At 35.6% G+C, this 16645-nt stretch overlaps 2 protein-coding genes across 3 annotated transcripts; both read right to left on the bottom strand.

The window, feature by feature from the left end:
* Window positions 1-288: 288 nt before the first annotated feature.
* LOC132160935 (caveolin-3-like) lies at window positions 289-2703 on the bottom strand. Its single transcript, XM_059570687.1, has 2 exons — window positions 2379-2703; window positions 289-1026 (listed from the first exon to the last, which is right to left on the bottom strand). Exons 1-2 carry the CDS (start codon window positions 2487-2489, stop codon window positions 685-687), a joined length of 453 nt encoding a protein of 150 aa, XP_059426670.1. The 5' UTR covers window positions 2490-2703; the 3' UTR covers window positions 289-684.
* Window positions 2704-10360: 7657 nt separating this feature from the next.
* Window positions 10361-14027, bottom strand: gpr61l (G protein-coupled receptor 61-like). Of its 2 annotated transcripts, none has more exons than XM_059570686.1 (2): window positions 13606-14027; window positions 10361-12171 (listed from the first exon to the last, which is right to left on the bottom strand). In XM_059570686.1, the coding sequence occupies exon 2, from the start codon at window positions 12080-12082 to the stop codon at window positions 10796-10798; it is 1287 nt and encodes a 428-aa protein (XP_059426669.1). In that variant the 5' UTR covers window positions 12083-12171; window positions 13606-14027; the 3' UTR covers window positions 10361-10795. The 2 variants fall into 2 exon arrangements, with proteins under 2 accessions (XP_059426669.1, XP_059426668.1); XM_059570685.1 differs by having other exon boundaries at window positions 13276-14026.
* Between the last annotated feature and the right edge of the window lie 2618 nt (window positions 14028-16645).

The following is a 16645-nucleotide window of genomic DNA, read 5'->3' as shown; positions in this document are numbered from 1 at the left end:
TGAGGAAATGTGTTGAAAAGTGGAGTATAACAAGCCAACTAAATTGAAGAGTTGAAAGCAAATAGATCAAATTGCAAAGTCATATTTAGTTTTTTTTTTTAACCATTTGGTATTTATCAAGGGAAACGTGTTTTGATGAAATAAGTTCATGACAACATATTTCATCATAAATTCATGCCATCAGTTTAAAGACATAAAGAAACATGTTGAATTAGTTGTTGTAGTGTAGGAAATCAAGAAAAAAATATATAGACCTATATATAAAACAATAAAACACAATTCAAACCATTGTTATTTACACTTACATTTTTAATTAGTAGTTGTACAGAATATATCTGACATTGTCATGATAAAAATACCACACTCAGCAACACCCCATTTTAAATCCGCCAAAATTAAAGAGAAAACCACATGATATCAGGTAAGACTTATTCTCCATTGTCTGTCGGAGAGGCCTTTCATCATACGTCTCTCTGAAAAATTAGGCGGCCTAATCCTGAATTGCTCCCAAAGCCTCTAACATAAAATGAGAACATACAAAACACTGCACAGGGGCATTCTATTATTCATGTAGTCTTTTCATTTTAGGGACCTCAAAATCAACACTCCAAAAATTTGATATTTGTAAAATAAAACTTTTCCCTCCAAGTACTGAACATGTAAACCTTGACTTGTCTAAGAAATCTAAACCTCTTTGCGTAACGCCACTCGTACACTGCTGAAGATTTTCCCTAGAGCTTCGAACAAAGGGTCACAGAAGGTATGGATGCAGAGAGAGTAGATTCGACTCAGGCACTGGGTCTCGATCAGATAGCTCTTAATGCAGGGCATGACTGCCCAAATGTGACAAAAGGAGATGCAGGCAAAACAGAAGCCCCACAGCAGTGCCACTGGGATGCCAAAGATGGCTGACAGCACACGGTAGCACCAGTACTTGGAGACGGTGAAGGTGGTGTAGCTGGCCTTCCACACTCCATCCATACTGTGGGTGCCATCAGGCTCAGCTATCACATCCTCAAAATCCACCTTGAATTATTGGAGGAAAAAAGACATGGTGACATTTACTGGTTAGTACAAATTTCCACAAACCACTCTGTTAAAAAAGATGGCATATGCTAGTCATCTATTTTGAAGTATGGCAGCTGGTTTGAGCTGGTTTAAGCTGGTCATGTGCTGGTCCTGGTTGAGCAACTAGTTCCAAGACCAACTTAAACTAGCTCAACCAGCTTCCATGCTTGTGTTGGTTTTTCAACAGGGCAGGGATCTGATGCCTAACCTGCTTGATACAGTATAGTCTGCAATCAAGAGTCAGTGTCAGTGATTTGACAAGCATGTGGTATGGGTATCTTCTGCTTGTACTCCTAAGAAAGGATGATGATTAATTCTCTAAACAGTGAAATTTGATATCAAAATCCCCCATCAGTAGAAGGCAGCCTGGCACCTTGTTTATTTTTGCTTCAATCTCATAACAACTAGAGAGCATTTAGAAGGAATTATTTTAGAAAGTTATTTCAAATTTTTATGTAACATCTATATCAGTGCTTAAATAAAAATCTGATCTTTGGTAAATGTACACAATGTAGTTAAGACAAGTATAATGTAGCACTGACAACATAAAATTAAAAACATTTATGAATACATTTATTTACCAATATTACTGTTTTCATTGTATTGTATCGTAATGTATATATATATCATCTATGAATATTTCTTGTAAATGTAATATCACCAAGACCTATTGTAGTAACAGTTTTGCTAACCACTACAGTGATCTTACACTGACATTCAACAGTGAGAGAATACCAGACTGTAATTTATTATTTGGACATAGATCAATAGTCAAAATTAAGAAAAAAACACATTTCCCCCTACTAATCTAGTGAATTATTAAAACACATGGGAAGGGGCAATACATTTTGCTGTCCGACACACCCTTTTACCTCCTATAAATACTGAGAGTATGGCCTGTCCTGCCAGATGAAGTAGGTTTAGTGCTATTTTTGGGTCATGCCTTGTAGCTACAGTATAAAGTGTTGTGCAGCTCACACGCAAGCATGTCTGTCAGTCTCTAAGGACCAGATCACCAATCCACTCATATCAATTCCACCATTTAGGAAGTTAGTGAATAGTTTGCAGGCTGCATTAGTTTCTTATGAAGTTATACATACATATTTTTTTCAGATATACTGTATGCTTATTGGGCTATTTTGGCTTAAAAAAAAGTAATGTAGTTTTATTTTGCACATTCTATAAACTTATACAAATAGTTTCAAAGTTCTTTTTTGTTTAAATGGCATTTTAGTTGAAATTATCATTGAGGTATCAGTGCCAAATTTTGAAACACCAGAACTACTGTAAAACCAAAAAATGACACATACCTTTACAACATCTTCATTGATCTGCTTAGGGTCCCTGTTGATCAAATCAATCTCCTTGGTGTGACTATCTCTCAGGATTTTCTCCTCATTGGTGCTATACTGGTCCGCCATATTGGGGGCCTCTGGCCCAAGACTGGCCGGAGTGGGATAGATGTAAAGCAGAAGTATCCGAAGGAAGAAGAGTAAAGCAATCTAAGTCAGCGACCAAAGGAAAAGTGTCAGAGTGGCCCCACAGTCCCTAGTCCCTTTTAATTCTCCAATCTGTGGACTGACGACACGCCTGGAATGCTAGGGACAGCTGCACTGGCCGGGGCTCCTGTCTAAAGAAGGGCCCTGTCTCTCTCTCTCGCTCACGCTAACTGTCTCACTCTACTGTATGTTCCCCTCCTCTACCCCCACCCATTACCTATTCTGCCCCACACAGCCCATACTCCCCAGTCCATAACTCACACACTTGATAAAGTGAAGGGAAACCAAGGGCCGTGTCACATTTCACACACGGCTGCGGGGTCAGACAGGCAGGAGTTGCACAGTGGCATGAATTTCCACTGTGAAGTGTCGCTCTGAAAACTGATGCCCAAAGGTTCAAGTCAAGTCAGAAGTGTAATACTTTTTACAATACAGCGAGCCATTTTCAAAGCATTAATATTAGGTGCATTTACCTATTTTGTTTTAGTGTTATTTTAGCATTGAGATACTGTTTTAACTTACGCTTAAAAAAGAAGTAGCTGAAATAAAATATTTTTTAATATCTTAATTTCAGTTAACATTTATTGTATGTCACATAAACATGTTGTTATGGTTTTAACTTAAGTTAACAATAAATATCCTGTTCTATTCAAATAATGTCTAACATGTACTTCAAATGTTGCCTTAAAATCATTAAAAAATATATATTATTTCCAAAATCTCCAGGTCCTTTCTTATTCATTAGTCACTAATTAATAAAATAAAATAAAATAAAATAAAATAAAATAAAATAAAATAAAATAAAATAAAATGTATATTGTTGTGCTAAACATAAGACAGAAAGATATGTATTATTTTCTGAGATTGAGATAAAAAAAAAACTAATTTATTTTTTGAGAACTTTCATTGAGGATAAGTTTTGCTGCTAAAAATGGATGTTTTATTATTATTATTTAATAACCACTAATTATGTAATTTCAGATTTTGTGTAACTATGCAGTTACCATGCATCACTTTTCACTATGGCTACTCTCTTTTTAATGAATGACATTACTAAAAGATAATAAAAAGGGGTTTTGAACATTCTTTACTCAGATGTCCCAAAAAATAGGAACAGTGGGCTGTAAATGTGCCAGGGGTGTGTGTGGTATGTCTTTCTGCTAATTAGAGAAATACTCTCAGTATTCTGTGAGCTGGGATGGGTTCAGGTCCTGAGGGAGAGAGGCACAAAAATACCCCACCCCAGACATGCCTGTCTACTGTTTATATCAGTGGGAACAGTAGGGAGTGTACCATCCTTGTCTTTACTTAGCATAGATCCACAGGCAAATCTACTCTTGACTACATTTACTAGTACTCATTTAAATCCAGATTGAAATGTGAAGCGGAAGAATACTTAAACGTGCAAGCTAAAATTAGAAGCTGGCTGATGTACTGATATGCAAACCTCATGCTTGAAAAGATCTAGTTAAAATTATTTGTTTTCAGCAGCCTAAGCCGAGAAATCAACATTGTTTTTAAAGCAGGTGATCAAGTGAAACCTATTCACAAGCTCTCCAGCTTTTTCCTCATGAGAGGTATTGTTTTTATTTTATTCATTCTTAAATGCTTGGGGGAATGTCGCCAATGCTCATTTATCACCTCTTCCAGTAATTTTGGGGTCTCAAGTGTGAACCAGTGAATTGCACTGGCTCATCTTTCTATCTCATAAAGTGTATGGTACAAATGATGACTTCTATTAAAAAGTTGACAAAGAAAGTAGACGGCATGAATGCAAGCATCATTGGTATGCAAATGTGCCTTTTCGAGACTGATGTGTATCTGTTGAAAAGGCCAGTATAGAAAATGATAGTCTTCTGTAGTCATGTAACTGTCAATCAAAGCATGCATACTCACAATATCATTTAACTCATTTTCACCCCTGGTCAAAAATGGTCATCTGTGAATGTGTTTGTTTACAAGGTGTACAACTCCTGCTATCTTTGAGTCTTGCTATGCACAGTTCCTTTATTCTGCTTAAAGTGTTTACAACCACAAAAATATTCACTATGTGCACAATTTACTCAACTTTAATTTAATATTCTAATATTCAGAGGTATAATGTAGTTCTAATGTATCTTATCACAAAAAATAAATGAAAGGCACAAAAAGTGTGTTTTTTAAATGTTAGGCCATTTAATAAATGTGTTTTGTTTTAGCAAATACATGACAAATGTTCAGTATCAAGTTATCATAAAAAATTATAAATGAAATTAAATGCCAATAAAAGACCATGATGCTTTTTCAAATAGTTATTGTCAGTCCATTTTATAAATGTATTTTGTTTTAGCAAACTCATGGCAAATATTCAGTATCATCAAGTTAAAATGAAAAGGAAATGTACCAGCTTTTTATGCTAAATCACAGAGGTAGGTAGGTATACATATATATATATATGTGTGTGTGTGTGTGTGTGTGTGTGTGTGTGTTTGTGTGTGTGTGTGTGTGTGTGTGTGTGCACTGCCAATACTTAATGAGTTTTTATATGAGCTCATGAACTATCAAAAAATATTTTTCACAGTATTAAGGTTTATTTATTTACATAAACATTTATTTCATGTTAACACTTTCAATAATAATAATAATTATAAAAATTAATTTTAATTAAAAAAAATTGTAGACTACATGAGAAATTTGGATTAAATAAGGTTAATAAATACTGTAAAAAGTTCATGTTATCTATTCTTATATTAAAATTAACTAAAGTAACACATGGTATAATGTAATGTATAACTAGTTATTATACAAGTTGATACTGTCAAATAGTTGCTTTATTGGTATTTAGTGTTCATTCACATTTGAAGCAGCGAAACGATGATTTAAAACCAGAGTCTAGACACTTCAAACAGACCATGACTCCATAGCCACACCTTATCAAAGCTCCTCACTGAAGCTGGCTCCACTATCACATCCTCAAAGGTCACCTGAGTAGACACATCATCAGGAAAGCTATTTTTAGGCCGCCATGGCTTTAGACCTATTACTTGTCCTACCAGCTTTTTGATAACCGGTTTGCAAGTCTTGCAATACCATTATTTAACATAAGATGGCAGTGTAGCATTACTAACATAGTAGCGCCCAATTTACAATTCAGCTGTAAGTTTGCATAACAGCAACTCACCACAGGCTGTTTAAGAAACAGCAATACTGAAATACACTCAGGTAAGTTTTAAGTTTGTAATATGTAATTACGATTAAAAAAAATGAACTGTTACCCTCATAAATACCAGACTGAGACAAGCTGTCCTATTTATACCCTTTGTTTTGTTGATTAACCATGGTTACAGTAAATGTGTATTAACCCTGTTTTTGTTTTGTATTGTTTTTTGGCAGAGGTTAATTAACTCTATAAGAAATGCTGGAATGTCTTAGAAAGGAGAGTTGGATGGATAAATATATCCCATTATGTATGTTGACTTCATTACATTGTACAGTGGCTCTGGAAAAGTATTTGGAGACTGTAACAAAATATATAGTCACATGTAATATAATATATGATTTTCATTGCATGGATAAAATATATTTCTATACATCAATGTAATAAAAACAAATTTGTATGTAACGTTTTTTTATATTATTATTATTATTATTATTATTAAATGTATGCGTTTAAGTGTGGTTTGAAAGAATAGTTCACTCAAAAAAAAAAAAAAGAAAAGAAATTCACCAGAAATATTATTCAGGCTGTTGAAGATGTAGATGAGTTTATTTTGCATACAGAACAGATTTGAAGAAATTTAGCATTACATCAGTTGCTCACCAATAGATTCTCTGCAGTGAATGGGTGCCATCAGAATGAGAGTCCAAACAGCTGATAAAAACATCACAATAATCCAAAAAGTAATCCATTTGGTTCTAGTGCATGAATTAATGTCTTCTAAGTGAAATACCTTTAAACCATCACTTCTGGCCAAATATGTATCCGCAATGCATAATAATGCTTCCTCCAGTGAAGATCCACCCCCTGCTGTCCCCTCACATTAAAATCCACCGACATATTGGTCACCCTGGACCAAAACAGAGATTTGAGTTTGAGATTGAGATTGAATAAAGCGCTGTATAAATAAGATTTCCATTGATGTAAGGTTTGTTAGGACAGGACAATACAACTATTTGAATCTGAATATTCTGAAAAAATCTAAATTTTGAGAAAATAACTTTAAAGCTGTCCAAATGAAGTCCTCAGAAATTTATATTACAAATCAAAAAATACATTTGTATATATTTACTGTAGGAAATGTATAGAAAAGTTTGAAGGATAGGGGAAATGAAAGGTCACTGCCTACAAAGTAAGGAGTGTGGTGTCCTTGCTGGGCCTGGGAGTGAAGGAAGCATCTTTGTTGAGGAGTGAAGGTCAGGGATGCTCATGAACCTTGAGGAAAATCTGCATCTGCGGTTTGAAGTGGTAGTGTTCATCTCTGAAACACATCTGACCTGTATTATTCTGTATGTTTCACTGTTATACTCACCTCTGTTTTTTTTCTAAACAGCAAAAACTGGCCATTGTGAAGAAAAAATGGAGCTCTTCAAAAGGGTTGATGGGCATTTGACAACTGATTGCTCTTCACTAAATGAAAGCATGTGCAACATGTGTCATTTCTGAAGGTCATTGGCACACCATTGTCCTTTGTGATTGCAAGAAGAGATTTGACTTAATTTATAGTTACATACAGGTATAGTTAAATAGCAAAAGATTTTCATTATGTTTTTTAAAGAATAACAACTCTAGTGATAATAAAATACAATAATACATTACAGTAAGACTATGATTCAAGGAAATGTAGATTGATAGAATATTTGAGAGAGAGAAAAAAAGTTTCCTATATTTTGTTTATTACATATTGTGAACAAATGATTTATAATAATAATAAAAAAAAGTAAATATCTGTTTTTCCTGTGAACTCGAGAAAAATCCTCATCCTTATGGTGAAAGCAGCCATGGTGGATTTTAGGAACATCTGCATTCTCCAACCTTTACAGCCATTAAGAGATCATCTTCCACTGCCATCTATTAATAACACTGTCAGCCTTGACTGTCTGCGAGAGGACACTTTTTCATCTGAGACCTGAAACACTGTTAATCTCATGACTGTCCTTCCAGAGACTCATATGTGTAAAGATTGATGATAAATTAACTTTCAAAAATCCTGAAAACTATGATGCTTATCAATATCATGTAGCTTGTCCCAGAGATTCCTTTTTTCTCTCTTTAGTTTTCACCTTAATGAGACACTCTTTAGATAATCATTGATTATTTTCAAAATGCTTGTGTAACAGGACTAATTCCCCACACGGCTCAGACTGAAAACATCAAGTCTATTCTGCCATTGATGTAGGCTGTATATGATTCAGAATTTAATTTAGAATGCCTTTTAAATACTACATATTTTTGAATGAATTCAAACTGAGGTAGCAAACACAGAAATGTACTTTGATTTTTAACTTAAATTATTATTTTATCTTAAAAGAATATTTAATTTCCTAGAATGCGTGATGTTCAGATCACATGATTGGTTGTGATATCAATATGTAAAACTACTCTTTCAGCAATTATTAAAAAAAGTTTAGTACTATAAGCACTCTCTGCTTTTCATTTTTTCAGTAATACAACAAAAAACAACAGACAGATCATGTGGATTCCCTTGGAGAATTGGTTTGAAAAATACAATCACCCTTAGATCATGACATCAAAACCCACCAAATTGATGTAATAAACTTCCATCCCACTAGCTAAGTGGATTTCGGAGTGCTGTGTTCTGACACTCACACCTGCCCCTCCAGATGTTTGGCAGTTCTCCTTCCATTCCAGATTTGCCCCACCCAAAACATGGTTTGAACCAACAGCTTCAGACAAAATTGTATCCAACTGCTCAGCTGTTACGTGGCACATGCAGACATCATCTTAGTCCTCATTTAAATCATTTAAATAAACAACTGGAATGAAATATCAATTTTGACTTCTATTGAGCATTTAAACACTTGGCCTAAACTAGTCATGCTAAGATAATGAGAAATTTTTATTATTACTAAAAGAGACAACAAAAATTAAATCAGCTCAAACATCTGCTCTTCCTGGTTTGGTGTAGCTCCTGCATATTCAGATTCTATTTTTAAAAACAAGCAATTGACGTTTATTTAAAAAAATGTCCCTGAGGTTTATATCCAGCAATAGTCTTATTATACTAATATATACAATATTTATAATAGAATAAAACATATTGTCACTTTGATGTTTTATAATAATAATAATAATAATAAAAATAATAATAATAAATCCTTCAAATCCAAAAACACTATTGCTCATGCTCATTTTAATGGCATAAAATTGTACATTTAATTTTAAAGGTCAGAAAGAAGGTGGAATGGTTATGAAGTATTTTTTTATTTTTTATAAATTAATAAATTTGTATTAATTGTGGCAAAAAACTTTACTAACAATATAAGTGGGAAAGAGGGGGAAAATAAGTTTTTTTTTTTTTGGTGTGATTCAGATTACAGTTTTATTAAAGCATTTGTAATCCACACAATGTTTACAGCATCTTGATTGCTTTCTTATTGTGTCCATTGTGGAGGGGGTGGAGTTTGGTGCTGATCATCTGTCCATTATTTCCCCCCTCTTTAATCATTTTCCTTTAATCTTCACCTCAACATGTCTAAATCCTTTCAGGTTCTATTTTTGCCTGACCTTGTTTTGATCATGACAGGGACACTCAAGTTTATGAATCCCTAATCATGCCACATGTACCTGCTTCTCTCTCTCTCTTTCTGTCTGCCCCTCCCCCTCTGTTTCTGACTCTCTCATTGTTTGAAGTGACAGATCAGGTCACTCTCTAGTGAATCATTGATGAGAAAGACCTGTTTTGAACCATAAGACTAATCCACAAAAAGAATATGGCTTCATTTTATCTTACCTGCAGTGACCTGAACTTCATAATGATTTATTTCATGATTGAGTCTGCCAAAATATGCTCATGTGATGTTACCCTAAAATAATAATAATAATAATAATTTAATTATGTATATTACACACTTTTTCTAATTCTTAATCTTACAATAATGTGAGGAAATAATAATAATAAAAAAAAATATTGCAATGCATTTAAAATCTTTGTTGTATTCGTTGTACTGGATTTAAATTATGCTAAATAAATTCAAAATGAATTGTAGTGCACTGCATTACAGCAATGAGAATCACCACTGAGAAAAACGGAATCACAAGGAGAAAAAAATTAATTGCAATAACTTTGTTCTTATTTTTAAAGTATACTGTTTGCTAATAACAAACTGGCTCCCCCCTCTGTTTGTTAAAGTTGTACACTAAAAGGCAAAAGACCATAAAACTGCAGCATGTTATCTCATTTCGTGCACTTGCATTGCATGGTAATGATTTCTAGTATACTGCTCTCAAAGATCACATTAAACTGCTACATCTAAAACTATAGGTAATTTTTTTCTACATAATAGTCATATAAACCAGGTATTACCATATAGTGCAGCTTATAAAAAGAGCTAGCATGAAAGTCTTTTTTTTTTTTTTTTTCAACCAATCTGTTAGGACAATACTCAAAGCCACCCTGTTGCTATGCAAGTCTCTGTCTTATCACATTTCCATGGTTACAGGGAATTAGCAACAAACATCAGAGCTCCCTCAGATACACAAAGGTTTTTTTTTTTTCTCAAAGCAAACTGAATTAGCCCTGGCAATGTAGCTTAAGGAGTGAGAAACTTCATACAAAGTGAGGCATTAAAGCACATTTCAAATGCTAGAAATGTTTTATTAGTTTCACTGAAATAACGTACATAATATTATTAATAACTGATATATTTGTCATGATAATATCAATATAGGCACCATTATGAGTCTTAAATAATAATAATTATTGAGCATGAGTGTTGATATTATGAAATGGATGAATGATGACTGAGAGTGATTCTCAGATAACTAAACAATGAATATGCAACATAAATTGTGAAATTTGATATTCAACCTTATCTTGAATACTTACTGTTGCCACGGATCTATGGGAACCATAACAGCAAATTATGGAGACATAGATTACATTACACTGATCCAAAGAACATTTAGATTTGATTTGGCATGGTTTTAACATTGAATTAAAGCTATTTTTATTCAAAACAAAACTTCATAAGGCCTGATTTAGCTTGTGGGACTAGAAACGTTTTCCTAGTCATTCCTCAGGGATCTGGCCAGGTAATCTGGCACCCTGATCCACATTATTCCTCGGACTGGAATTTGCACAACTGGGCCTGGTGGTCTCAGCCGTACTGCTGGTCCTCTGCAGAAACTGAAGAAAGTTTTCCTGGATGGAACCTTCGTGACTGGAGGTGCGAAGTTCAACGGGTCTACTGGCGCAACATTTTCTCAGTTTTATCAGTTCCTCGCGGATCTGTCGGTTTAGAAGACCATAGAAGAAGGGATTTACAGCAAATGAGGAGTATGCTAGCCACATGACGGCTTCTTCAATGTCCCCTGGGCTCTGAAGTGGAGTGGTGATGGACATGTGAAGGTGGAAACTGAAGTATGGGAGCCAGCAGATAAGAAACTGGCCCACAATGACGACCAGGGTGATAGCAGCCTTTCTGCCCCCAAAAACCCTCTCAGGAGACAATCTCTGGGGGAGGCTGCGGGTGGTGGTGATGATAGTGGTCTGACTGTTAATGGAATCAGAGCGGCGCTTGGCCTGGTTGGCCGTCCAAGTGGGCATCGGTGCATGCTGACGGGCTGCTGTTCGTGCGACTTTGTATACATTGCAATAAACGGCAAAAATCACAACAGTGGGAACCAAGAAGCAAAGCACGCTGAAGAGAATAGCAAAAACCTTCCTGAGGCGGCTGTGGCTCCAGTGCAAAGAGCAATGGGCCGCTGCAATGGAGCTCTGATTCCCATATGCTGGCCATCCAAGAAGCGTAACCAACGCCAGCAGGAAGGATTTAACCCAAATGAAGATCATGACACCGAGCGCCAGGTTTAGAGTCATCTTTACCTCATATCGCATAGGATGGACAATGTAGTAGTAGCGTTCAATACTGATGGCGGTCACAGTAAGTATAGAGGCACAGATGAGAAACACATTTAGAAAGATGTAGACCTGGCACTCCAGAACAGTAAATGCTACAGTGCTAAAGAACGGAGAACTAGATACTATCCCGAGAGGCATTAGCAATATAGAGCAAAGCAGGTCAACTGCACAAAGATGACACACAAACACATATTTTTTCATGTGAGGAGCTCGGGCAATGGCCACCATGACTCCGCTGTTGCCCAATAGGGCTGCCAGGTTAAGGGTCACCATGCAAAACAGCCCAACAAGATCCTTAATCTGGGATTCTGAGCGGATGACCTCCTCCATGCTGGGAGGGGTAGGCTTGGTTGTGCTCCGCTGGCCGGACGTGTCATTTGGAGTTGTTTGATTGGTCAGGAGACCCAGCACCAGACCTGGCATGGCTTTCTCCATGCTTCATGGGTTTGAGATGGAACCAAGCTTCTCCATGCTTAAATGTTGCTTTTTCTTCTGTGTGTCAAGCATTGGTGTTGAAACCATCTCTAAAAAGAAATGAAAAGATCTATTAAAACTGAATTTCATTCGATGTCAGATGTCAAACCTCCAAGTTAGGATTCTCTAGACTGATAGAATTACATTTATTCATTTTACATACACATTTAACAAAAATGTGATTTACAAATATAATTAATATGCTTATATGTTTAAAAAAAAAAAAAAAAAAAAAAAAGCAATACTGCACATTGCAATCCATAGTCCTTAAGAAGATAAGAGAACATTTCTTCATAATTTGTTGTGCAAAAGGTCATTAAGAGGATCGGTGACTGTTTCATAGCCATAATGATTAGTTATGCAAATTTTGAACACCTCCATCACTCATCATTCAGCGAGAAAGAGACAGAGAGAGAGAGAAATCTCCCTGATGTCAAACTAAACATGCATTTATTATCAGAAAACAGAGGCTGTTATTACCTACACACACTAAACATTTGAGTGCAAATGAAAAGGAAATTCCTTCATACAAAGTTAATGAATAAGTCCTGAATGCATATGGGACATCATTTCATATCAAGAAAGTGCATAGTTTATTTACATTTTCGGTCACCTCTGTAAGGTTCAAGATCATTCCCAGAACCACAGTGTCAACTTCCTTTCATTTAATCCTTCATGGAAAATCACCCCCTTTTTTTCATTTCAACCCTCTCACTATATGCTAACGAGGGCAGAACAACATCCTGCCCTTCCTTGTTGGCAACTGACAGATTGCTTTCACCCAACAGGAGCATGATATGTTTTTTTGCACAAATGGGTTGTTGACTTTCAGGGATCAATAAAGTCAGAGGACAACATGACTGCTGTTATTGTTTTGTTTTTTGTCAGTGGGAGTCATAGGAGTCATACCTGATTGTGTGCCACAGCCTCCCCTCAAAACACCCACCCTAACCACTGACCCATCCCATCCCCCAAACCTCACATAAACTTTTTCTCACTTCACTGGAAATTCTAAAACATTTTCCACTGAATTAAAATGAATGACCTGCTGTCATGTCAAATTGTACTCTGCTGTTCTGAATTATCATCACATGATGCCTCAACACACAATATTCATAAATGGCTGTGGAAGAAGACAATGCGATTTTTCTTACCGGTCAACTTCAGGGACGTCTTTACTTTTTTTGATAATTCTCCAATCAGATTTGTGACATGAACATCTGGACATTTTTTACACGTGTATGGAAACTTTCCTCTTGCAGACATTAAAACAAGTACAGCACAATCCCACAGGAGGCCAGTGTTTCAACACTCAACATCTCAGGTGATTTCAGTGGAGAACAACTAAAGTGCATGACGGATCCTTCAAAAGAATTACCAACCAGGAAAGCACCGGCCCCAAATAGCGAAGTTCATACAGGTGTCCCTATACTGCTATTTCCATCTAACAAAATCCAGGTGAAGCAGAAAGGTTATGGTCCCACCTGCTCTTCCCGTTTCCAGTGGTGTTGATCAGTATTCACACCACTTAGGCTGGTGTCCGTCAGGATGCTCTTCCACACGGTGTCCGGTGCTGTGAAGGGCTGTGACTGTCACACATTGTGTCTCTGTGATTTTTTTTCTTCCCCTTTCAAACAGACACATACTCCTCTGTCCTCCAGAGTGGCAGTCATCCCCTGGGTCCTACTGCACACCATTAAACAAGATACTCCATTGTATCTTTACCAAATCATTCATTCATTTATTCATTCATTCACTCAGCACTTGTGATGATTAAATGTATTGGGAAAAGTCAACACTGTAGTACACAAAAATAAATGTTGTATTTATACAGGTACATTTGTTTTTGTAGAAATGTGTTACATGTAAACGGAAAATTCACCATTGCTTTTTCTTTTTTACACACTCTGTTGTTATCCTTACACCAACACCACCACACATTCTTACATATCTTCCAACTGCTCTTCCACAACAAGCAACTGTGAATGTTCACAGATCACACACACACAACACATTTCTACAGATAAAAAAGTAATGTAACAATTAAACTACAGTCGTGGCCAAAAGTTTTGAGAATTACATAAATATTAGTTTTCAAAAGTTTTGCTGCTAAACTGCTTTTAGATCTTTGTTTCAGTTGTTTCTGTGACGTACTGAAATATAATCAAGCACTTCATACGTTTCAAAGGCTTTTATCGACAATTACATGACATTTATGCAGAGAGTCAGTATTTGCAGTTGTTGGCCCTTCTTTTTCAGGACCTCTGCAATTCGACTGGGCATGCTCTCAATCAACTTCTGGGCCAAATCCTGACTGATAGCAACCCATTCTTTCATAATCACTTCTTGGAGTTTGTCAGAATTAGTGGGTTTTTGTTTGTCCACCCGCCTCTTGAGGATTGACCACAAGTTCTCAATGGGATTAAGATCTGGGGAGTTTTCAGGCCATGGACCCAAAATTTCAACATTCTGGTCCCCGAGCCACTTAGTTATCACTTTTGCCTTCTGGCACGGTGCTCCATCGTGCTGGAAAATGCATTGTTCTTCACCAAACTGTTGTTGGATTGTTGGAAGAAGTTGCTGTTGGAGGGTGTTTTGGTACCATTCTTTATTCATGGCTGTGTTTTTGGGCAGAATTGTGAATGAGCCCACTCCCTTGGATGAGAAGCAACCCACACATGAATGGTGTCAGGATGCTTTACTGTTGGCATGACACAGGACTGATTGTAGCGCTCACCTTTTCTTCTCCGGACAAGCCTTTTTCCAGATGCCCCAAACAATCGGAAAGGGGCTTCATCGGAGAATTCTGCCATTCTAACCCAATCAGCCTGACATGATCTCCAGCCTTGTGCTCGTCAACATTCTCACCTGAGTTAACAAGACGATTACTGAAATGATCTCAGCAGGTCCTTTAATGACAGCAATGAAATGCAGTGGAAAGGTTTTTTTGGGATTAAGTTAATTTTCATGGCAAAGAAGGACTATGCAATTCATCTGATCACTCTTCATAACATTCTGGAGTATATGCAAATTGCTATTATAAAAACTTAAGCAGCAACCAATTTCCAATATTTATGTAATTCTCAAAACTTTTGGCCACGACTGTATATTTATACAGCACTGCTGCTGCTGTTTAGGTTTGTGACGTTCGTCCTTGTTCAAAATTATTGTGCTGGACAAACTCTATATGCTTCCGAACTTGATTGATCGGGATGATAGTGATCCCCATTTCATTACAATAGAATGTTGGGTTTCAAAGGGGCAGAAATTTTCATGATTATGATAATTAATGGAATATACACACTTGTGATAGATTTTGAATATTGAACAGATCATTTTGCATGTGATGGCTCACATGATGAAAAACCATTTAGAAGTTTTTTGACCAAGAAGAGTTTTTGATCAATGGACCATGTGCATTGTTATTCTGCACATTTTTCGAAAATTGCACATGCCAAAACTCACGTAATTTGCTTAAATCAATAAGACATTTGAATCTTAACAAAAAAAATGTTGTTCAGACATCTGAACTTATTGTTTTGAGAAAATAAAAACTCTCATTTGAGAACGGAGCAAAAGGGATTTAGAAAAACTGTAATATTAACTCATGGGACCTAATTATTACCTATTAATTTATTAAAACATCTTTATTCTTTAATTTATTTAGTGAATTCTGTGACACTACATGTCTTTTATATCTTACAGAAGATATCCTGGACCATAAAAAAAAATCATTCAATATACCATTTCAAAAAAAAAAAAAGAGAATCAGTGTTTGGATTTATTAACAAAGACATATTTTGCAATAATGATCAGTGTTTGATTGCTTTTTCAGTTAGTTTCTTATACATAAATGTCCAATTCAGTTATAGGGATTTTCTTTTAAAGAGAAGACATTGCTTGTTATTCAATATACATTGGTTTTTACATTAATGTATGAATCAAGGAGGTTGGTAATGTATATATTTATACAATATGAAGTAAACAAAATGTAGACAAATAGTTTCCTAAATTCTACAACGTGGTTTATAAAAGTTTTGTTCATGTGTGCTTATTTAAAATGAAATCTCTGTGTCAAAATGTATAGGTTATTAAATATGCAGGCATGTCTATAATGCAGTATAATACTGTATAATTCTATTGGTAGGTGGTATTAAGTAGGCATGTGTGATGAATGTGTTTAAAGAGTGTGCGCTAAGACTGTCTTTGTACTGCTGTCCACTTCATCTCAGAACAATATAGTGATTATATATGTTCAAATAAAGTCTAAAAAATTTATTTATTCATATAACAAAATCTAACTAAAGTGACTGTAAACAATTTTACTGATTATATAGATACAGTTCTTTGGCTCTCAGGGCATAGAAATGTTTAATATATACGGTAGTGTAAAAAAAAAAAAAAAAGAGACAACAAGGTCATGAGGAGAACACAGTGCAACTATATAATTATTTATTATATTTAGATTAACCCACATTAACATTTGCAATACAACTTTAAAGTTAACCATAACATATCAGAGAA

Source organism: Carassius carassius, chromosome 17 (assembly GCF_963082965.1).
Source record: "Carassius carassius chromosome 17, fCarCar2.1, whole genome shotgun sequence".
Taxonomy (NCBI): Eukaryota; Metazoa; Chordata; class Actinopteri; order Cypriniformes; family Cyprinidae; genus Carassius; species Carassius carassius.
Note: the sequence above shows the minus strand (reverse complement) of the source record. Positions and strands in the feature narration are given on the sequence as shown.